At 39.6% G+C, this 24,502-nt stretch overlaps 1 protein-coding gene across 3 annotated transcripts in view; it reads right to left on the minus strand.

Moving 5' to 3' along the window:
• Positions 1–5,302: 5,302 nt before the first annotated feature.
• The window catches only part of LOC149242691 (uncharacterized), a 406,135-nt gene continuing 386,935 nt past the window's right edge, over positions 5,303–24,502 (minus strand). For 2 of the 3 annotated variants that reach the window (XM_089374304.1, XM_089374306.1), the window contains one exon: positions 5,724–5,808. Coding sequence is in view for 1 of the 3 variants with exons in the window: in XM_089374305.1 (XP_089230431.1) it covers positions 5,671–5,808 (138 nt within the window). In the remaining 2 variants the exon portion in view is untranslated. Of the gene's footprint in view, positions 5,809–24,502 lie in introns of all 3 variants that reach the window. The other variant, XM_089374305.1, reaches the window with a different exon arrangement.

The following is a 24,502-nucleotide window of genomic DNA, read 5'->3' on the forward strand; positions in this document are numbered from 1 at the left end:
ACTTCTAGGTATGTGACTGAAACTCGTTCCTCCATTGCATAAATCTAATTTAAAAACTGCATGAACGAATGGAATGGTGGGGTAAGCCACGAATCTAGCAAGGTTAAGCCGATTGCCTTCTCTAGCGCTCAGCCGGAAGTCATGCAGTACACGTGGACAACTGACTCACGTGAAAATTAAAGCAACCGGGAGTGTTGGCCGTTTAAACCTCAGTTCAATTGACAGCAATGATTACAGGGGGAAAACACACAGTTCAGGAACAACACTTCCATCTGCATGTGGCCACGTACACCTGGCCACTTCACTCCCTCACCACAAATCACGCAGCAATTACAAAAATGCTCGGCTGACTCTCACCACCCTCTGTTCAACTGCGGTCACAACTGGAGCACACATCCACCACGTCCAGCTTAGTTAACCAGTGGTCCTTTGCAAGATTTCTGCCGTTTTTTTAAAAAATTCCCGCCTATCGGGCTCTACAAGAAGTGCAGTTTCGTTCTACAGGAAGTCTTCTACAGGAAACGCAGAAAACAACCATGCAGAAGGAAAACCTGGGATTTTCGGCGAATTTCAAGCTCCAAACGAGGTAGGATCGGGGAAACTTCGTTGTGCATGATTTGTTGGTGTAAAATGGTGAATTGAGCACGACATTAAATTGAAAAAAATGAGAGTAACAGTCTACCTGTGTATTCAACAAAATATGAAAGATTGCCTGCATATTCCACTGTATTTGCCCAAGTTCTTTCTCTGCACTCTGAAATCTCCTCATCATCTTTAAAAGTAAAGAAGATATATGTTGCAGTAGAGGCCACCCTGTGTGCATGGAAACCTGAATTTACATATGTATCTGTGTTGAGAAGAGAATTTGCGCCCTTATGCTTAGTTATGCAAAAACAACATTGTCCTTTCAATAAACCGACAGTCGAATTCTGGGTGACAGAAACAAGGGAATTATTGCTATCTGGTATTGTGAGGAACACAAGAAAAACTCCTCCCTGGGTTCAGGAAACACCAAATTCAGTTGTCCTCTATTTTAGTGATTGACCGTTGTTTTCAGGAGCATTTCCTTTTTTGATTAAAACATAAAAAGAGCACTCCCACCATGCCATGAGGATTCATAATGGGAGAACACATTGAAGAAGGTGAGAAAACCAATGGTGAAGGAACACAGAACATTTAAGCACAGAAAGAACAGAAAGAAAAAGGGGAAATGGGCAGATTTTTGAGCCTAAAACAGAGGAAGAAACAACAACACAAACACCAAGGGAGAAACGATTGCAAACCCGGGCAGAGAGGACTAAAAAAGTCCAAACAAGTAAAGGCACACCCAAGGCAACCACAGCACAAGTCAAAGAGAAGGCACCCTCAGCCAAGCAAGCCAAATCAGGGAAAATTGGTTCTACAGGAAGCCAGCAGACTGTTTTTATAGGAAGTCAGAAAACTGTTTCTACAGGAAGCCAGAAAACAGCCACTACAGGACTTTCTACAGGGAGTCTGGGGAAAGGGCAGCAGAAGGAGAAATCGGCCGAGATTTTAGCTAGGGAGGCAGCAGCTATGCTGGCCACCTTAAGCACATCCCCAAAGCAGAAGAAGAAGCGAAAGAGGGAGCTTTCACTATATTTTAAGGCAAGAAGGAGCATGCATATAAAAACTGGTATACCCCAACCACAGTCAAAAGATCCAATTACAATTGTAGACACCCCAACTACACAAAAGGAAAAGTCTCCCTCCAAGGCATCCATCACCTATGAACGGGGAAGCCTGAAGACATCCACCTGGAGGGAAATAATGAAAATATTGGACACCAAGGCCTCTCTACAGGATGCTGAGACAGTTCTACAGGAAGTTGAGAATTCTCTAGGAAAAGGAGCACAGACAGTGGGAAGAAGCAGAGAGAAAAGCATGGTTTCATGACCGAGAAGAGGACATCACTTCAGAAGCTTGGCATGACAGGGAGGCCACCAAGGCCATCAAAGATGAGGAGATAGATTGGTTGCTCAGAGGATGAGCAACACTTTCAGTAAGGGGTTGATGATGAGCTCCAAAAATGGATAATTATATGGGCTCATTCAACCTCCTAATTCGACTTAATCCACCATTCTCATTAGTTTATTTCATGTTTTTGATTATATTTATGCTAATAGAGTGAATTGAATTAGTCATTATGCCAACAAGTCTAATGTGTGCTTTGTGTAGTCTTTTTGGTCAATTTGGAGACAAAATCAAAGGTTTTAATGAGCACTTGGCAGCCAAATTCGTGGGAGAACAAGGGAGAGGATTTGTAGGAAGGTGTCCCCTTCATTTATGGGCCCTTACCTCGAATTCTCCACCATCAGCTCGGAGTTCAAGGGCCACCAAATCAATCATCACAAGAGCAGCCGACCATGTGCTAGTAAAAGTGCTGTTAACTACAAGTTTTGGCAACCGAGTTCCTAAAGTTTAGGAGGGCTGTTGGGGTCCTCAATTTGTATAAATAAGAGGGCTTAGGGCCTCATTTCAGTTAGTCACTTTGTAGGCAGAAGTTAGCTAGTTTGTAGTTCGATTTTAGTCAGTAGATTAGCTTTGCATTTCAGCACATTTTCAAGCTTTCCCTTGTGGACAGTTTTGATGTAACTCTTCTTTTCTTGCTCAATAAAGATGAATCCAGCTTTGCACCAGCTCTAAATCTCTCTTAGGAGGCTGTAGCTCTTGGGGTTGGGCCCATCTCAAGTGCCTAGTACCTCCTTTGTTTACTTACATGTGTCTTTGCTGCATTCTTAGAATAAAATCTGTTATTTAGATTTAAATCTTGCTTTGTTATTTAGATTGCTTTTGATGGTTAAAGTAACTTCTTATGTTTAAAATAGATTGGTAGGATAATAACAGGAAAAAGGCTCCAAAAAAGGGTCAACAAACACTTTTGGTTTCACCTCTTCCTTATTGGATCAGGGGCTGGAATTGAAGTAACCGTGCTGTCCCAAACAAAAACACTAGTTTGCTTTACCATGCAATCCTTAGTATACTGTTTTTTGCAGAAGTTGGTTATGTGTTCAGATCTCTGAAATGTTTCATTGCATAGTTGATATACATGGTTCTCTTCCAAATAAAACTACTGTTCATTCACTTTATTGTTAGTTAGATTAGATTAGGTAGGACTTTAATTACTTGCAAGACTTTGTTGATTCAGTTGAATGTATACGGTGCCGGGCATCTCTACCACTCTTTCATCCACCTAAGCTTCATCAGAGCCATCTGCTCCATCTCCTAGCTAGGCTCCTCGTCTCACATCTGTCCTCTTGCCCACGTAACCCTACCTTTTTGTGCAATCATTGTTTCAACTTTCTTTGAGCCAATTTAGCCATCTACACCTTCTCACCACTCCATCCACTAGTCCCTGGGCCACTTCAGACCCCTATCCTACCTCCATATCCATTCATGCATCTTCCCTCACTCACCCATCCTCCAAAATCCAATTTTTAAACATCCTGTAGAAATTCCTGAACATCCTGTAGAACCCCTGCAAACTTCCTGTAGAAGCTCACAAATGAGGTTTCTTGATAGCCAAACTTTGTGAAACTCTCTGGAAGGGTGTTAGGGACTCCTTAGACCCTCTCTGAACCTTCCCGACCTCTTCCAAGCATTTCTCCTCCTTGATCCACCCCTGCACAGTCAAAGAACAGTGAAAGCATATGCATGATGAAACTGACGACTTAATAAAAAATACAAAAAGATGTTTTCTTCAGATAGAGGTAGTCTAGACACATGTATTTTACCTTCATAGAAGTAATGGCATCTCTTTCAGTGGCTTGCATCCTCTTTTTCGCATCAATAGGACTAGATGGTAAAATTAGGGTTTGCTAGGGTTTACGTTTCCTTTCAGCTTTCTAGTTTCTTTCTGCAAGTAGATTAACCTTCTTTGAGTTAGCTTTCGTCCATCAGTTAAAAATCTTCTTCTAAGAGCTCATAGAAGTTGGCTTAAGCTCCTAGCGGACTTGTGCCAGCTGACCAAGTGACAGCTGCGGCAAGAGTTAGTACGTGTGCATATAGCACCGTCGCTTTCAAGTTTGTTACGAACTACCGGGTTGATAAATTAAAGAAGGGAGTTCCAGGAGTTGCAACATTATTGCTGCAATACTGGGGCTCACCAACAAGTCAGTGGAAAAGGCCTAAAGAAGCTTGGGAAGAGCGGGTGTGTACTTTTTGCACTTTTGGGGCAGTGGAATCGGAAAAAACATTTCATTTTGGAATGTGATGCTTTCAAAGACAATTACAACAATATGTTAACATCGGTTCCTTGGCATTGTCTTTTCAGTGAGGGGACTGTTAGAATGTTGGGTCAACTCATCATTAATTTGAATAATAAGAAGATTGAATTGCAAAAGGCAAAAAGCAAGGAAGCTAGTGGTCCCATAGACCATAGACTATATCTAGTCTCGTGGACATTATTACTATATATGTATATATCAAAATCCTTCTTCTTTATCTCAAAATCCTTAATATGATTTTCAGCTTTTTTATAACAATCCTTGTCACAATATAATCCTTAATATGATTTTCGGCTTTTTTATAACAATCCTTCTTGTCACAAAACAGTTCACAACAAATACTTAGAATATCATCAAAATTCAAGTGTGAATAACGTCAACTGCAAATGAAAGATTTTCAGCATTTCTACCACAATCCTAGCGGTCCCAAAACAGTACACAACAAACAGTTATTCTCATCAAAATTCAAAACGTGAATAACATCAACCGCAAATGCCACTCATCGCTTCAGCTTTAAGAGTAACTATTTGTATCTCAAAAGCCTTAATAAGATTTTGAGCATTTCTATCACAATACGGTCTGAAAACAACACTCAATATGATACTCAGTTCACTAAGATATGCTAACTGTTGTATAAATTGGAAACTTCAAACAATGCCCTCGTAACACGACGATGGCAGGTGCCAAAATCTGAATTTGATTATAGCACCAGCTGCAATGATGGATATTGACAACAGTGTCCAGTCTTAAATCATCTCACTCAAACCTCAGTTTTCATAGCCAAGGACACTAGAAAACTGCATTCTCAGAGGTAACATTTGCATTTTCATTTTGCTATTTGTCAATTATATAAATGTTGGTTATCTCAAGATGATATTAAGAGTTCTATTGTTTGAGGTCAGCAAGATTAGTATGCGGTTATTTATCAGTGGAGACTACTTTCTCCCGCATCTGCAGTTTTGTTTAACAGTTAAGTTATTTTCCATTTTGTAAAATCAAAACTGGATAAATGACAGCACACAACAATGACAAGTAAAAATTTAACTTAGCATGAGTGGTGCTGCTATAATATTTTATATCATATGAAATGATTCAAAAACACATCTTCTTCGACAACATTCTGATATTCAAATAGAATGTTGGCGGCTAATGGAAATAGTAAACTGGTATATGGAGTCCACATATATGCCCACAAAATACACACTTATTTGAAGGACACAAAAGGCATTGAAATTTGACATTAAAGACTGTTAAAAAAGTTGTGTAATGAACTAAGAAGAATATAAGTTACATATACAATGTGCAAAATCAGAACCAATGCGAAGAATAATAAATGATGATTGATTTCCTTACAATCTGTAAGCACCTAAGATATATCTCAACTTGAGCAATTTGTAAGAAAAGAATAATGCTCTAAAATTACAATTTAAGACTCCGGAGGCTTATCCTTTCCAAAATATGATACAGCCATGGTTGATATAACAATAATTGCAGCGCCAAAAAGGCCACCTATTGATGGGCTCTTGCCTAGGAACATGATCCCCAAGATATGCGATGCAATAGCCTGCACATATACAGAAATTGTCAGTCAGACAACAAAATTGACATTAGTAACAGGAATGAAAATTATGCATGCATCAAACATAGTGGTTATGATAAAACAATAAAATGGAAATAGATCTAATAGAGATGCATTTCAGCGAGGATCAAAATGCTTAAAATTATGAAGGATGTTTGACGACATGTAAATTTTTCAAAAGAACAAAATAAATTGAAAAGTTCGATAAATATTCAAGAGATAAAGACTAGTTTTCATCATGAGTTTATCTCTCCATGTGTCAATTATCCTTGACATACTAAAGGTATGAAATATTCCCAGGATGACTTACACTGCAAATATGCTGTGATACTGGAAGTATCCCTCATCAAAATAACCCATACAAGCATCCCACCAAGACATCGTTGCCATGTAGTTGAAACTTGAAATGTTATGTAATCCCCATACAAAAGAATCGAGGCACTAACATGTCCAAAAGAGTCTAAATGATGGTCTCTTCTAGAGTTCTTGCATGAAAGAGTAAGATAAATGAAATGTTTGAAAAGTCACTTCAGAACAGGGACAGTTAGTGCAATTCAGTAGTAAATCCCAACAATGTTTCAGGTAAGACAAGTGGCAGTTTCTATTGAAGGCAGGCACATCATCGAAAGTTACAAGGTAATGGTATTTGGTAGCAAATTCAACAATGTTTCAAGTAAAACGAGTGGGAGTTTCTCTTGAAGGATGGCACATCATTTGAAAGCGAACTATGTACCACACAAACAGCATAATCTGCAAATCGTAAAATAAATGGAGAAATCCAAGGAGAGAAGATGTGAGGCATGAAAGCTAAAAATGTCACTGACAGGTAGTTATGAAGATAAACAAATAATTAACCTACAAAGGACATCATTTGAAAGCTAACTAGGTAGCATGTAAAGTTGTAAACAAGCATAATCTGCAAATTTTAAAATAAATGGAGAAATTTAAGAAATATCAGGTGTCAAAAGCAGACGTGAGGCATGGCAGCTAAGAATGTAGGTGTTTATGAAGGTAAACAAGTATATTAACCTAAAAGAAGTAAAACACTAGAAAATATATCAAGAAAATGAATGTGTTTGGCTCTACTATCAAGTTCTTCAGAGGTATTGAAAATAATTCTTTACAAATCTTATTTTCAAACGCAGAACACAGGTCCTTCAAAAAATCAAGAAACAGGGTCAATGGGACTTAGAAGAAGAACCATTAACAACAGCAATAAGGAGTGTCTGTAGTTTCTTCAACAAGAACACAAAATATAAAACATAGATTAGAAAAGACTAGGTAGTGTAGCAGTTATATAATAGAAGGAAACACTAATGCAGCAAGAAAAATTCATTGAGTCATAAGTAGGATGTCAAGGAAGAGCAACACCCAAGTAAATGACTATGAACTTGTTAATGTTGAGAGGCATGAAGAATGTCAATAGATAGTGGTCAAGAATAAGAATGACGAGGAAGAGCCACAACCTAGTTGGCACTGGAGCATGGAAAGGAGGTGTCATCTCTATTGAACAGCATGAAAATGGCAATGTAGAGACTAACAATGCCCTTTGTAAACTGGACAGCGCTACAAGTACCTTGTTGTGTTATCTAGGAAGAGAGGTGTTGGGAATCCCTCATTGTAGCTAACCTAGGATCCAATGCCAATGAATCTCTCGAGGTGGAGAGAAATCCAATAATGTGCATCTGCTCACGAATTCTGCACTAATAACAAATAAGGGAAATTGTCTCTGTAATTTGAAAATTGCAATTTAGAGCCTAAGAATGTCCTTTGAACAATGAAAAGTGCCCAATGCTACAAGTACCTTGTTGTGATATCTAGGGATAGAGGTGTTGGGAATCCCTCATTGTAGCTAGCCTAGCATCCAATGCTAATGAATCTCTCAAGGTGAAGAGAAACCCAATAATTTGCATCTACTCACAAATTCTGCACTAATAACGAATAGGGGAAATTGTCTCTCTAGTTTTGAGTGTGGGCAATAGTAGGTCAATGTGGTCCAGTGGTCTCATGTGCCAAGGGGCACTATGTCATTGATCTGCTATTGATTTTCCATGTTACAACAAAATCTAGCTCCTAGTGCAAAGCCTAAGTAGGTGACCTAGACAATGAGCAACCCATGGGAGTGTCACCACTATCACCTTAGCAACTACTCCCCTCTCTTTAGTGGACACAACCCAACACAAGGGAGGCTTTCTTGTCAAGGCTTAAGGATCAAGTAAACCAAAGATCCTAAACTAAGTGCCCTTAAAAATTCTACAATATAGATCCATCAAATAAAGGCATCACAGATTAGGGTTTGGGGTGGATGAAGAAGTAAACTCAAAATTTGGGTTAAAAGGATCTATTGGTCAATCTAAAAGCTACGGTTAAGCCTAAGGAATCTCAAATAGGTTACTCAAACACACAATCAATAAAAACTCAAGGGTGCTATAAACTAGGGTTTCAAACTAGCAAATTGCAGCAAAACCATGGTTATAATAGCAACAAGTTTAACCAAGAAAACAATGATTGAATTATGAGAAATAAATGGTGAATTTGAAAGTAAACTAAGAATAAAGGTACAACAAATTTTAGTGGTTAACAATGCATATAACAATAAATGAAACCTTGACATAATCCCTAGAAAATGGCTGAAAAGTACACGAAAACTTCAATTTAGCTTCTCGCATACATGAACAAATCATTAAATGTTGAAAATACATGATTTTGTTGCAATTTAACCCTAATTTACCACATCGGACTCAGAACTCAATGGGGAGTTCAAATGTGTACTTGAGTTCATATGTGACCACTGGTAAAAATATAATGTCCTTGGAATCTCATGATATTATACTCTCATTGGAATAGTATTTTGGTAAGGAATCCAAATCCACAATAAGAATCGACATGCCAGAACTGTTAAAAATATAGTTCTTGTATGTCGCTCATAAGTAGAGTTCGTTGAACTCAAAATCTTGCAAGGATTCTAAATTCACCACTATCTCTAACATGTGAGTCTCTAGATGAAAATTGCTAAAAATAGCAAGTTCCATACATGCCACCTAGAGAAGCCTCATTGGAATCTTGAGTTTCATAGGGACTTTTAATGTGTGATCAATACTGCTGTACCATCCCTAGAACTCTACATCCTACAAAGTAGGGGACTTGCTAAATATAAAAACTCTCTAATCATGCAAAAATGTGTTTGAATCATCACTAAATCGATTCTGCAATCAATAAGCACAATTTTACAAATAAATTACTTAATAAAGTGACCCACTTTTATAAAACAAGTGAGGATCACTTTTACAACGAAGCTAAGTTGCACGATATGGGCAAACGAGTACGGGTACGAAACGTGACCCCCCCCAAATTTTGGAAATGGGGAAATGTTATATATATATATATTAGGACATTTAAGAAATATGTGCAAGAATAAAGCATACATGATACATTATAATTTATTACATTATGAGTAAATTGTCTAATGTCAATGCATAAACTATAAGTCTCTAAATTTACATCATATTTACTCATGAATGCTCACAAAATGAAAATAGCAATATCCAAAATCAGCCATGACAAATTTCTAATTTTTTGTCTTGTGCTTGATTGGGAGTCTTCTCCAACATAGTATAAACGACTTTAGTGCTCTTCATTAAATACAAGTTCCATACCCTAGTACCCTAGGTGATCTTGATTATTGGGAGTCTCCCCTGCATAGAGGGCTTGGTTTCCTTGATTAAATACAAGTTCCATACCCTAGTACACTAAAAAATTCAATGGAAACATTGCAATCCCCCCAATCCTAAAATCCTGAAAAAATGATAAGTCTGTTGAATTTTGAGTGAGATCTAAAATTCTACTTTCTCCATATGAAATCTATTGAGGGCGAAACCACTCTCAAACATCCTGAGTCATTTCATGAATGAAAATGAAAGATAAAGGAGAATGTCACTTCTACTTTAAGAATTTAGCATTACCATGAATTGCATATCAACACTAGGGCCATAGGCTTGAACATTAGGCTGCCCCACTCAAAAATTTTATTTCCAATCTTCAATAGCTCTCTCTATCACTCCTGAATTGGCAGGAAGCGAAAAAAAATCCTAAAAAAAAGTCACTTTATCGCTGTAATGTGGTTGTACGACCTGGAAACACGTTTCAGGTCATACTGGGCCATGTTTCTCCCACGTGAAACATGGCAATACGACCTGAAACACGTTTCAAAACCGAACGCTTTTCCGCGTTTTTGTATCGTTTCTGCCCAGAAACGGGCTCAGGCCCAACATTTCCTGCAACATAGCAATGAAGTTATCTTATAAACGAGAGTTGCACGGAAGAAGTAATTAAAAAAGAATGTTAGGATTACTTAATAGTGATTCACTTTTATAATACAAGTGAAATACACTTAACAATAAAATTATCAAATAACTCGAGTTTGCATATAAACCTTTTTTAAAAGGTAACTTGAAAAGAAACTTGAATTCAAGATCTCTTACTAAAAAAAGTAACTTTCAACCAAGTGAGCTACTCTAAAACACATAACTATACTAAAGGAGGATGGGGTGTTGTTGGGGCTTTGCCTCAAAATGCATGCTTACCAAAAAAATGTGCTCATTCAAAAACAAATAATAGTTTGAAAAAATTCAAAACTCAACAACAATGGGGTTAGACCATGGTTATCTACTTGGGAAATTTCACAAAGCCTTTAATTTGTTGACATTGCACAAAGCACATGACAAAGAGCATATGCAATAAAAAAACTTTCTGCTCTATTTTTGATTTCTTGAGATTGCATAGAATTCACAACAAAGAGCATACATAGATCATTCATAAAAATAGAAAACCAAAATACAAACTCAAAGTTTTTTTAAAAGGGATGTATTCAGTTTGTATACCTTTGGACTTGACAAAAAAACCATATCTTGGGCAAACAAACACCTTTATGGATGGAATGAAAGGTATTCTTAACCGAAAGCAGTGCTTCAGATGCACTAAAATAGTTTGTTCAGGAGAGGAATGCACGGAAATAGTAGATCTCAGAAATGTGGCAACATGGGCTTAAGATCTTGATAAACAATGGGAGCAACTCTTCAAATGGGTTCTGATACCATGCTTAGGAAAACAAGGTATCCATATAGGATAAACACCTTTAGTAACCACTAAAATAACCAAATCAAAGATCATAACTCCAACATTCTTACATGGTTTAAACCCTTTAAGAGGGAAACACTCCACAACCCTAGCCAACGTGGCCACTTGAGACAAATTTATTAATGCAAAAAGAGATTGTACAAGAGAGTTTCTAATACTCGATTATCAACAATGATCCTCCAAACTCTTTAAATAGAGATCATGGACCAATTTGGTGTTAAGTCATGGATCAATAGATATTAGTATCAAGGAAAATAGCTATTGTATCACTCTTTGTCTAAAATATATCGTGATCATCGAATTATAATGCAACTAATGCATATTAAAAAAACACACTTTTACTTGATAGACACATTAGACCAAGTTGAATTTAACAAACTCCTTGTTGAGAAACCAATAGGCTAGTAAATTAGTGTTGATTTCTATTACCTGATAATTGTTTGTGAATATTTGTTGGATTTTTTCTTTTATTATGTTCTCTTCATCAAATAATTACCAAAACATATAAAACATGAAAATCATAAGAGACAAAGAACACAAAGATGTAGGCTCCAAGCTAGGGAAAAACCCCATAAGGGGGAAAGCCCAAACAACTTCCCTTATAGAATTATATCAAAGTGAGATATCCAAGGCCCAAAATCCAAAACCAAGACTTGCCACGAGATCCAAGTCAGCCCTCCTTCAAACCTTCCTCAACCAAGCCAAATCCAACAAAGTTAATGTTGGTCAACGCTCTTCAAATCTGGTCAAACTCCGATTTTCGGCCCTACAATATGTTGAAGAATCTAGGGCAATTAGAGTTAATGAGATTCTTCTTAACATGATAACTATTTGTGAGGTATTTTATCTTTAGCTTATTAGCACAATCTTTTCTTGATATCATTAGTGTGTGTATTTCTTCATCAAATAGCTATAAAAAACAAAGAGACAAGAACAAGAGATGTTGGCTTTTTGCCAGGGCCAAAACCTCTCCCTCTTGGAGAGGAAAACCCACACAAAATTCTTCTTATAGAGATTCCAATTGATGAATACCAAGACCATGACCCTTGACCTACTAGGCCACTCCAAGACCAAGACACCAATCCTCTTCTTTATCATTGTTGAGATCATCATCATTGTTGCACCACTGAGGCCATCACCACTGCACCACCGAGATCTCCATCATTGCTGCAACACCGAGATTATTACTGTTGTATCCTTACTGAGATCTTCATTACAACAAAGAGATCTGATATATATATATATATATATATATGGGAGAGTTGCACTTAGATTTACCGAGATACTGATCTTCTCCATTAAGGTCATGACTGTAGTTATACTAAGATCATAATTGCATCTATTATGACTGCTTTTGGACTATATACCGAGATAGAGTGTGTCTTCATGAGATCACTGCCTTATCACAAGAATGTCGAGATTGTAAGGTTGCTTCAAAGATCACTATATAGATAGGCCTAGACTGTGAACACCGAGGAGATTTTCTTACTGTAATTATTGCAGAGGTATCCGAGATGCACCCTACTGTACCCATCCAAAGTTCACGAGCTTGTGGATAGACCTCCGAGAATGACATCCAAAATTCTTCCTGCAACTGCCCTGTACTTCCTGCACCTATACGAAGTTCAAAGAGAATCCGAGTTCTTCTCCTTCTGTGGTGACCCCAATCGCATATATATAGTAGTTAGTCTCCCATAATAAGCTGACATGACAGTGAATTGTTGTGTCACTTCATTTGAGCTGACATGACTGCTCTTTATATCGTTTTGCTGGTCGACTTGACCGCGTTTTACATCATTTTGTTTGCTGCCTTCTTCAAGAGGATTGTGCTTGTCTTGGAGGGCTAATCTAGACTCTAGGTTGACTCATATATATTACATATATGCTCAAGAAAAGCTCTTTAACATTTTCTTTGACTCTTTGAATTTCCTATAACACTTCAACATGTGCTGGACCTATGTAATGAGCAAGAAACCCATTTTATAATTTACAAAAATAATATTTCTTTTCTTTTACAAGTACAAAGATCAAAATTACATTATGAAGACCGAAACTAGTTACACCTTTCTCAACACAATATCTCTGAAAATTTTCGGCCTTGCAATAGTCCTGAAATTTAACATGTTTGACAAAATTAGGGCAGAAAAACACAAAATATTTCTCCTTTGACGTTCACTCTCTCCTTTGACTTTCACTCTTCTTTTCTTGGCCTTTTTGTTGGATTTCTTTCTCTTTCTTGGAACAAAAATCGATGTGATTGATTGATGTCCAAATGAGGATGAATTGCACTGTATTTATAGTTGTCCAGGAGGTCAAATGGGCGCCTTTCTATGTCGACTTGTCTAGGAGGGCAGACTTGGTCATGTGGTGACAAAATTTGACTTTTTGACTCAAATAAAATGATTTTTTTTATTTTTTTACAAATGGTCCAAATGGGACTTTGACTCAAGTACATTTGTTTGACTCATGACAAATTTTCTTTTGACTCAAATAACCCTACAAGCATGAAGAACATGCTTTGAAAATAATAATAATAATAATAATTTCTTTTCTTCTTATGATTTTACATGAAATATATATATTGATACGAGTACAAAGATAATTATGAAGACCGAACTTAGTTACATTTTCAACACTCCTAAGTGTCTATATCTCTGAACATCGTACTTTAAGAACAACTTAGATATAGTTGAAGGACTTACAAAGGTTACACAATAGGAGAAGGAAAGAGACATTACTGTTGAAAATTGTAACTAGGTTCGGTCTTCATTATAATGTAATTGTAATCATGACATTGTATATTCTTTATAAAGAAAGAAAAAGAAGAAAGAAATTATATTTTATTTTTGGAGTATGGGTTTCATACTCAAGTTTGAGTCAAAAGCATGTTCTTCATGCTTTTAGGTCTTCTAGGTCTTTCTAGGATAAAGAATAATATTGGTCATGTGTCATAGTCCCATTTGGACTCATTGTAATGAAGAAAACATATTTATTTTATCATGTAAAATACATAGATAAGCCTGTTACCCACCACCTGTGGGTAGTATCCACAGGAGAAAATATATTCTCCTAAATGGTCCTCAGCTGACAGCTAGCAGCCCTTTGCAGCCAACAGGTAGCTCGATGTGCCGTTACCTTTGCCACCTGAGCCAACCATATTTTCCCTCGCCCATCCGTCATTATCGTATGTTTGAAGGTGGGCCTTCTAACCCCGAAGGTATGACTTTTCATTGTGTAGTTGGGTAATTTTGTTTACTTATCATGGACACTTTTGGGCATTGGAATAGTTGGGTGATTTAGCGGAAAGAGTGGGCTTGGTTTGTACTCTTGTCTCCTCTGTCCAATTTGATGGATAACCTTGTATCCTAGTCCCGTGGGAACTCCTTTATTGGCTACTAGCTTTAGGGGTGGCACTACATGGAAACCCCGATTTTGGTTGCGTGGTCTTGCTTCCCAACACCATAAACATCACTCTCCTCCGCTCATTTGAACCCTATTCACCATATTTCCCATCCAGGTCCACATTTATCCATAAGGAATTAGCCTCCCCTTCCCCTTGTCCACGCTTTGCGATGGGATTGGAATGATGCCCCGGAGGTTGATGCAGCTAAAAGAAGAGAAAAAACATAATTTGGTCACTCTCAACAAGAAATGTACCATAAAATGCAAAAGATGGCCGGGACATACAAATTTAGCACGTGGGCAAAAGCCAAACATGAGCTCTACCCTTATCATCATGGCCATCACCCTGGTTCCTAGGGCCCCTCATATTGGCCCCTTACATCATTAAGGAACCCATGATTGTCCCAACCCCTGGTGGGCGATGAACTACCCCACCTTAAGGGGGTATTCACTGCTATATCTTACATATCATGCTCCTAGTAGTCACAAAAGAAAAATCTATAAAAGGAAAAAGGCATATGAAGAAGGGTGGAAAAACAATGGTCGGCATAACTCATGTACCACGACTGCTCCCTCCTACATTCATATACCCAAGTGTGGGCTTCCCTTATTTTAGCTACCCTTGTACTCTGGCATATGACTTGGAGCCTTCCCTTAATGCTCCACTCCTTTCCATCATTATTTCACATATCACTTGCCATTTGATGAATGTACCATGTACATGTCACCCCCTTAGAAGTTGACACCACCTAATAGGGTCCTTGCTTAACCTTCTTTTAGAACTTGGAGACACTTGTATGTTCTAAAGCCCACTATGGAAGGGCATGCCACTATGAAGTGTCCACTTGCTTTCATGATTTGTAAGCTCATTTACTCAATTGCACTAATCTTTGGTTATACTAGAAGGTGAGGGGGTGCATTGGATCTTATACAGGATTGCAAATGGGTCTTTGTCTAAGGTTTGGTCTCTCTATACGGGGTCCAAGCCATCTAGAGGGCCATATTGGCATTTGTAGGGTGAGTGTTGAGAGCCACGAGTCTCCACCATAGCAGAGAGCAGATTGCCACTTCATGAGATCCTTTAGTTCCACTTATTTCTTGCTCGTGTTCCACCTATTGGATGATGATGATGCACCTGGACCACCTCGCTCAGACGGCTCCACTCCTGCACTACACACTTGGTAGCTGATTTGTTAAAATTGGCAACTAGGGCCAAACTCTGTGTGGGACATCTTATTCATGGCTGATAATATTTTTATTAGATTCCTCTCGTCGATAGGTGTAGGATTGATCTAAAGATCATCCGATTCCTATCAGTATTTATGGAGATATGAATTTATTTTGATTATGGAATTATTATCAAGCCGACCTACAACTCATGTAGGCTTAGAAGCCCAACAGTCGCATCTATTCAAACATCATCAGTTGTGTATAAATACAGGAGGACTTTTCCTCATTTGCACTCACTCATCTCATCACATCTCTCTCTCTCTCTCTCTCTCCTGCGTAGAAAAGAGGCTCTTCTCTACTGTGCAGAAAAGAGACTCTCTCTCACACATGTGGAAGGACGCTGAACCTGAAGGTGCAACTGTAGATCCAAAGTTTGACCAGCGCTAACCATTAGATCTCCTCCTCTGAACTGCCCTATAGGTCCATCTGGACCTCCTCTGAAGGCCGCATTTTTTGGTGGTGGAATCAAGCCGATCCGACGGTCGGTTTGCGAGATATCGACTACCCTAGTTTTGATGATGAAGCTGCTAATGCTGATGCTACTGATCTAGGGTTTGCTACTGTTGATATAAATCAAATTTATTGTACTATTTCTCTCTGCTGAATTATTTAAGATAAAGGAAGATTTGATCAAAGGGTTTCCCCACACATTGTGGGGTTTGTCCTTAGCTAGCCGCCACATCTTGTGTCTCTTGTCTTGGCTTGTTTTCTGTTGATCATTTAATGTTCTATCTGCACTTTACTTATGCACATGTGATTGCTAATCTATGAATAGAAATAAGAAAGAAAAGTAAATTGCTCTAAGCATAGAACATGCCATAACTTAACATGGTATCAAAGCTGAGGTGAAGACAAAGCCTGAGCAAGAGCAAGAGCAATCATCGAAGAGAAGATTGGCTAGGCTATCTTAAAAGAACTATGGAGTCCTCATCACTCTTTCCTGCCGATGACAAGCTCCGTGAGAAAGTTGACTATCACGGATGGAAGATGTCTATCGATCTAACCTTAGAAGATCAAGGAGTGTTGGACCATGTGAGAGGCAATATTGTTGAGCCTCCATCAAATGCATCCGCTGCTGCCAGGAACAAATGGAAAACCGGAGAAGTCAAAACAAAGAAGATCATTCGGGACTCTATCGACAAGCGCTTGGTGGCCTACATCTCCGACTTGAACACCTCCAAGGAAATCTACGATAGACTGGTGAGTTTATTTAAAGTTAATGATGCAAATCAAGTTTTGTTTCTTAGAAATAAGCTGAAGGAAATTAAGAAGGGTAAAGATGAGAGTATGCAAGCATACTTCTTAAGAATCACCGAGATTAGGAACGATCTCCTATCTATTGGGGAGACTATTACTGATAGGGAAATGGCACTCACGACTCTTGGAGGATTACCATCTGAATGGTATGTGTTCAGGACTACTCTTTTGAACAATAATGTAATTCCCGGTTTCGAGGAATTAATGGCTAGATGCATCCAAGAAGAAACAAGGGTAGAAGAGCAAGAAATGCCCATGCCTAAAGGTCCTCCTGCTGCCTTTTCTTCTCATGCTAAGAAAAGAAATAATTCCGGGACTAAATCAAAAAGAAAGGCTGGACCTAAGGGTGGAAGAAAAAGACGATGTTACATCTGTGATAAAGCAGGTCACCATGCAAGGGAGTGCCCTGATAGAAAGGACTCACACCGGGACGATGATTAAAATCCCTCTGATGGCAATGAAATGAATGCCAAATTCAATAGCAAAGGTAAAAGAAGCGCTGAAAACCAAGGAAGAGGACAACCCTTCAAGAAGGCTAGAAATTCCAGGTATGAATCCAACATTGTTGAAAATAAGTAGGATGAATATTATCTACCAACTGCTCTCTCTACCTCTGCTCCTTCGGACTCAATGGGAATTTAGCTCATTGATAATGGCGCCTCAAGGCACTTCACTGGTTACAAAGAAGTTCTCCATAATCTGATAGAAAAAGAAACTAACCTGGAAATTGTCCTTGGAGATAATATGAAATATCCCGTGAAAGGTGTAGGCAATGTCTCTCTCAAATTGAATCAAGGTAATACGATTCACTTACAGGATGTATTATATGTACTTGAACTCAAAAAGAACTTGGTGTCCACCTCGGTAATGGAAGACAAAGGCTACAAGGTAACTTTCAACAATGGCAAGGTACGTATATGGAAAAATAATGTTAAAGATGCCTTTACTCTTGGGTTTCGTGTTGATTCATTATATCAGGTTGGTGGAAGTCCACTAGGTGTCATGTCTTATGACACATCTCTTCAGTCCGAACTTTGGCATCGGAGGTTTGCCCACCTTCATTATAAAGTTCTACCTGATGTAAGACAAATGGTGACAGGGATGCCCGAATTCCGAGTAGAGAAAGAAGGTGTATGTCCAGGATGTGCCGAAGGAAAGCTCAAAAGGGGACCATTCCCCTCAAGCCAAAGCAAGACCTCCGACATATTACAATTGGTTCCCTCAGGCATATCTGAGGCTGGCATTAAGAGGGAGACTACTACACCACATACTCTTGCGCAGAATGGTGTGGCAAAAAGGAAGAACCGTACGATTGTGGAAGCTGTCCGCGCCATGGTCCATGATCAAAGACTTTCGAAGTTTCTATGGGTAGATGATGTAACAATGCCTGATGTGGAGGAACCCATGGATCCTATTTATCCACCTGAGCCTTCCTCTTCTAGGAGGAGGCCTTCATGGCTTAGGGGGCTACTTGATGATGCTAAAGGACATGCTGCACCCCGAGGAACCTTCCGTAAGAAACCTAACAGGTATCAGGGATACCTGACTATCATGAGCACGATCATACAAAATGAGCCTTCATCATTCTCAGATGTTGTCAAGCATCAAGTATGGAAGGATGCTATGACTGAAGAATATGAGTCTATTATGAAGAATGGTGTCTAGGAAGTAGTTCCCAGACCCTAGGACAAGACAATTGTCACTTCAAAATGGCTTTACAAGATAAAGCATGCAGCAGATGGAAGTACGGAAATGTATAAGGCTCGTTTTGTTGCTCGTGACTTCTTCCAGAAGAAAGGTATAGAATATGATGAGATATTTGCACTTGTTGCTAGATATATGACCATTTGCTCGATCATAGCCCTTGCGGCTTCACAAGGATGGAACCTACATCAGATGGATGTCAAGATCGCGTTCTTGCTTGGTTCGATCAAAGAAGAGGTCTACGTGGAGCAACCTGAAGGATTTGAGATTTATGATCGAAAATCTCATGTATGCAGGTTGAAGAAAGCTCTATATGGGCTGAAGCAAGCACCTCGAGCATGGTATGAGAGGATGGATAGATACTTGATGAAGCTGGGATTCACTAGGAGTGAAGCCGATCCTAACCTTTACTTTAAGGTTGAAGATGACAAACCTCTCATACTGGTGCTGTATGTAGATGACCTCTTCCTAACAGGCACAGATCCTCTTATTCACAAATGTAAGAGGGAGTTGGCTTCTGAATTTGAAATGAAGGATCTAGGACTGATGCACTATTTCCTAGGACTTGAAGTATGGCAGAACCCAGGGGAAATTTTCCTATCTCAAGGAAAATATGTGGTGAAGATATTGGAAAGATTTGGTATGGTAGACTGCAAGCCTATAACTACCTCGATGGAGCTTGACTTCAAGAAGTTAAGCGATAGTGCTGCTGGACCTGTTTTATAAGATGCTACCGAGTATCGGAAACTCGTTGGAGCATTAATGTTCTTAGTGAACTCCTGTCCAGACATATGCTTTGCAGTCAACACATTGAGTCAACATATGGTTGAACCTCACCACATACATTGGATTGGTGCCAAGAATCTGTTGAGATATCTTCGTGAACAATCAATTATGGGTTAAGATACACTACCGAAGATGTGAGACTACTTGGATATACTGATGCTGATTGGGCAGGCAATGTGGACGGCCATAAGAGCACTTCCGGGTGTTGTTTCTCCTTGGGATCTGCTTCAATATCCTGGATGAGCAGGAAGTAGAATTTGGTAGCTTTGAGCACCGCCGCAGCATAATATATTGCTGCTAGCATGGCCTCCTATGAGGTAGTCTGGTTGCGAAAGCTCTTCAGTGAGTTGTTTGGATTTACATTGGATACCGCCGTGATCCTATGTGACAACCAGAGTGGGATTCGTTTGTCAGAGAATCTCGTATTTCATGATCGCTTGAAGCATATCGATATAGGGTATCACTATATTCGAGATATGGTGCAGCGGGGAGCTATAAGGCTCCAACTTATTGGTACAGATGAACAGGTCGCCGACATTCTGACAAAGCCCCTAGGGAAAGTCAAATTCCTAACTTTCCGAGAACAACTTGGTGTTGTTCAAAGACCCTCCGATGAGGGTCCTATATGATGCATTGAGCTCTAGGAGCTCCGGGGGGGTGTGGGGTACTTGGAGCAACATATGACCACAGGGTGACTCACTATTCCCTGGTGGTGTACATGTACATCCCGTGGCAGCTATGTAGCAGGATGATTGGTTCTCCTGTGAGGTCTGGATGATGTGTTCTCGATGACGATTATGTAGCAGGATGATTAGTTCTCCTGTGAGGCCTGGATGATGTGTTCTCCATGGCGATTGTGTAGCAAGATGATTAGTTCTCCTGTGAGGACGGGATTGATTAAGTTCTCCTATCAAGGCATCCTACCCATGTAGTCAGGGACTCATGGGAAGTACCTCTCATCTGATCAATGAGCAGGGAAATGAAGTTGGGGACCATAGTAGTACCGATGGACACATCGCTGTATCTACCATACTCCTTACGCTAAGATGACCTTCATTGATCTGGGATCAATGATACTGGTCTGGGACCAGTGGTAGGAGTTGTACCCACTATGACGCTGACTTCGGGTTGGTTGAGAATGGTCTAAGACCAGTGGTACATACTCTGAGACTGACCTCGGGTCAGTGCAGGACTAGTCTGGGACCAGTGAGAGTGGTACATACTATGACGCTGACTTCGGGTTGGTTGAGACTAGTCTGGGACCAGTGGTACACTCTCTGAGACTGCGATACTGGTCTGGGACTAGTGGTAGGAGTGGTACATAATATGACGCTGACTTTGGGTCGGTTGAGACTGGTCTGGGACTAGTGGTACGCACTTTGAGACTGACTTTGAGTCAGTGGAGGATGATACTGGTCTGGGACCAGTGGTAGGAGTTGTACTCACTATGACGTTGACTTCGGGTTGGTTGAGACTGGTCTGGACCAATGGTACATACTCTGAGATTGACTTTGAGTCAGTATGATGCATCCTTGATCATTTCTTCTTCTTCATAATTCGGACAAAATCAGCGCAGAACAAAACAAAGCAGAGTAGAGCAGATCAGAACAGGGCAGAACATAACAGAGCAAAGCAGGCAGAACAGAGTAGAGCAGGCAGGATAGAGCAGAGCAGAGCAGGGGTCAAGCTGTACAGGGCAGTGCATTTGATGGATGAATAGTAGCGACCGACAAACAGATTGCAGATGGAGTTCTCCCTAGTTGAGAGGGAGTGTTAAAATTGGCAACTAGGGCCAAACTCCATGTGGGTCATCTTATTCATGGCTGATAATATTTTTATTAGATTCCTCTCGTCGAGAGGTGTAAGATTGATCTAAAGATCATCCGATTCCGATAAGTATTTATGGAGATATGAATTTATTTTGATTATGGAATTATTATCAAGCCGACCTACAACTCATGTAGGCTCAGAAGCCCAACAGTCGCATCTATTCAAACATCATCAGTTGTGTATAAATACAGGAGGACTTTTCCTCATTTGCACTCACTCATCTCATCACATCTCTCTCTCTTTGCTACGCAGAAAAGAGGCTCTTCTCTATTGCACAGAAAAGAGACTCTCTCTCACACATGTGGAAGGAAGCTGCTGAACCTGAAGCTGCAACTGCAGATCCAAAGTTTGACCAGCGTTGACCATCAGATCTCCTCCTCTGAACTGCGCTGTAGGTCCATCTGGACCTCCTCTGAAGGCCGCATTTTTTGGTGGTGGAATCAAGCCAATCCGACGGTCGGTTTGCGAGATATCCACTGCCCTGGTTTTGATGATGAAGTCGCTAATGCTGATGCCGCTGATCTAGGGTTTGCTACTGCTGATATAAATCAGATTTATTGTACTATTTCTCTCTGCTGAATTATTGAAGATAAAAGAAGATTTGATCAAAGGGTTTCCCCACACATTGTGGGGTTTGTCCTTGGCTAGCCGCCACATCTTGTGTCTCTTGTCTTGGCCTGTTTTCTGTTGATCATTTAATGTTCTATCTGCACTTTATTTATGCACATGTGATTGCTAATCTATGAATAATAATAAGAAAGAAAAGTAAATTTCTCTAAGCATAGAACATACCATAACTTAACATGATCCATGGTCCAGATGAGGATGTGTCTCATCATGGGAGACAATGAGAGGGCTTGCATCGTTCTTCCAACCCTTATAGATGGCAAACATGCTTGTTCGATCCATTTGGAGACCCATGAGGATGTTTTGTGCCCCCATAGCCACTTGGGAACACTACAGGTCACTTTCCAGGATATCAAGGGGCCACCCCCTTTATCACTATGTTTGGAGCTCATTCATTCATCTTGGCAGACATTGGGCTCCACTAGGCCTCTTCAATGGCCCTTCGACCTATTGTATCTATTATTTTTCCCTCTTGGGAGGCTTATTTTGTATTATGGAACTATCTTGGTGGGCTTGTCACCAAGGAATTTTATTTTTGCACGTTTTTTTATTAGTTGGGGCATTAGTAGGTCTTATTAGGCAAACGAATCCCCTAGGGAGGGATATATATTGATATGATGATCATTTCATCTGATCATCACTTGGTTTTGTAATTGTATCTCTTCTTGAGAATTTTGCTAACCTTATCAAGGGACGAATTGGAATTTTAATACATTTCGATGTTTGGAAGGATTTATCTTTACTCTTGGAGCTTCAATTTTTTTCTCTATTAGTGACTGGAAAACTTCGCTATACTTGTAAGTGACTTTTAGATGGTTTATTTCTCATGTTTTGCACTTGTATAATTGTTAAAATTGGAAACTAGGGCCAAACTTCATGCGGGTCATCTTATTCATGTCTGACAATATGTTCATTAGATTCCTCTCGTCGAGAGGTGTAGGATTGATCTAAAGATCATCTGATTCCGATAAGTATTCATGGAGATATGAATTTATTGTGATTATGGAATTATTATCAAGCCGACCTACAACTCATGTAGGCTCAGAAGCCCAACAATCACATCTATTCAAACATCAACAGTTGTGTATAAATACAGGAGGACTTTTCCTCATTTGCACTCACTCATCTCATCACATCTCTTTCTCTCTCTACTGCGCAGAAAAGGGTCTCTCTCACACATGTGAAGCTAGAAGCTGCTGAAACTGAAGCTGCAACTGCAGAAGTGAAGTTTGACCTGTGTGGACCAGAAGATCTCCTCATCTGAACTGCGTTGTAGGTTCATCTGAACCTCCTCTGAAAGCTGCAACTTTTGGTGGTGGAATCAAGTCGATCCGATGGACGGTTTGCGAGATATCAACTGCCTTAGTTTGAAGGAAGTTGCTGAAACTAAAGCTGCAACTGTAGAAGTGAAGTTTGACCTGCGTGGACCAGAAGATCTCCTCACCTGAACTGCGCTATAGGTTCATCTGAACCTCCTTTGAAGGCTGCAACTTTTGGTTGTGGAATCAAGCCGATCCGACGGTCGGTTTGTGAGATATCCACTGCCCTAGTTTTGATGATGAAGCCGCTAATGTTGATGCTGCTGATCTAGGGTTTGCTACTGCTGATATAAATCAGATTTATTGTACTATTTCTCTTTGCTGAATTATTGAAGATAAAAGAAGATTTGATCAAAGGGTTTCTCCACACATTGTGGGGTTTTTCCTTGGCTAGCCGCCACATCTTGTGTCTCTTGTCTTGGCTTGTTTTCTATCGATCGTTTAATGTTCTATCTGCACTTTACTTTATGTACATGTGATTGCTAATCTGTGGAATATAATAAGAAAAAGAAGTAAACTGTTATAAGCATAGAACATACCATAACTTAACAATAATGTATGGAAAATTTCACTCATGAAGCTGGTGTAGTTGCCTTAATGAAATGCGAGTTTGTCTTATCTTGTCTTTGTGAGGGCTTTTTCATATGTGTGAATGAATGTCCTAGGGGTATATGATTATTCATAAATGCCTTGATAAGTCATCAATTGTAGCATCAAAGAAGTACAAAATTTCCCTAGTAACCTAGTAGGTGCTTCTAGGGCCATGTAAAGTTCTTGGGGAACTCGTTGATTAGGTATAAACATCTCCAAATATTGAATCATATTGACTCCATTCTCCCAATAGGCTAGGCACTGGTCTAATCCTAGGTGATCACCAAACGAATATTTTTCTCACCTCCTTTCTTCTTTCCCTAAGCTCTAACCCTAGTAGGTTTCCTAGGGCATCACACGAAATCAATTGTAGCCTAGCCATCCAAAATGGATGAAACTTGGTCAAGGGCTGCGCTGGTGTGTCCTTGAGAGGTCCTCCAATTTGCAAGCCATTTCAACAGTGGAATCTCAAGTTATCCCAAGCCCTAGCTTGCAAATCATTCTCCCTAGGTTTCCTTTGGTTAGTGGCTTTATCAAGGATCATTGCATTAAAGTCATAGGTCAAATCCAATCTCTTGATCCTTCTTCTCCTCCCTCACTTGGTTAAGCCCCTTTGTTTCAAGTTTCATCCCAAACCCTTGACCTTGTTTGGGTCCACTAGGGCTTCTTTGTGGCCCCGTAACCTTATCACTCAAATTTCACGAGGATTGCTTGGAAACCCTATTAATCTAGGATTTCTCAGTCTAGGGCACTTCACATCAAGAAATACCCCTCATCCCTAGGTTTAGGTCTCCTTC

The sequence above is a fragment of the Pinus tabuliformis genome, chromosome 8 (assembly GCF_031772625.1).
Source record: "Pinus tabuliformis cultivar Carrire ecotype Pingquan chromosome 8, CPIR1, whole genome shotgun sequence".
Lineage (NCBI taxonomy): Eukaryota > Viridiplantae > Streptophyta > Pinopsida > Pinales > Pinaceae > Pinus > Pinus tabuliformis.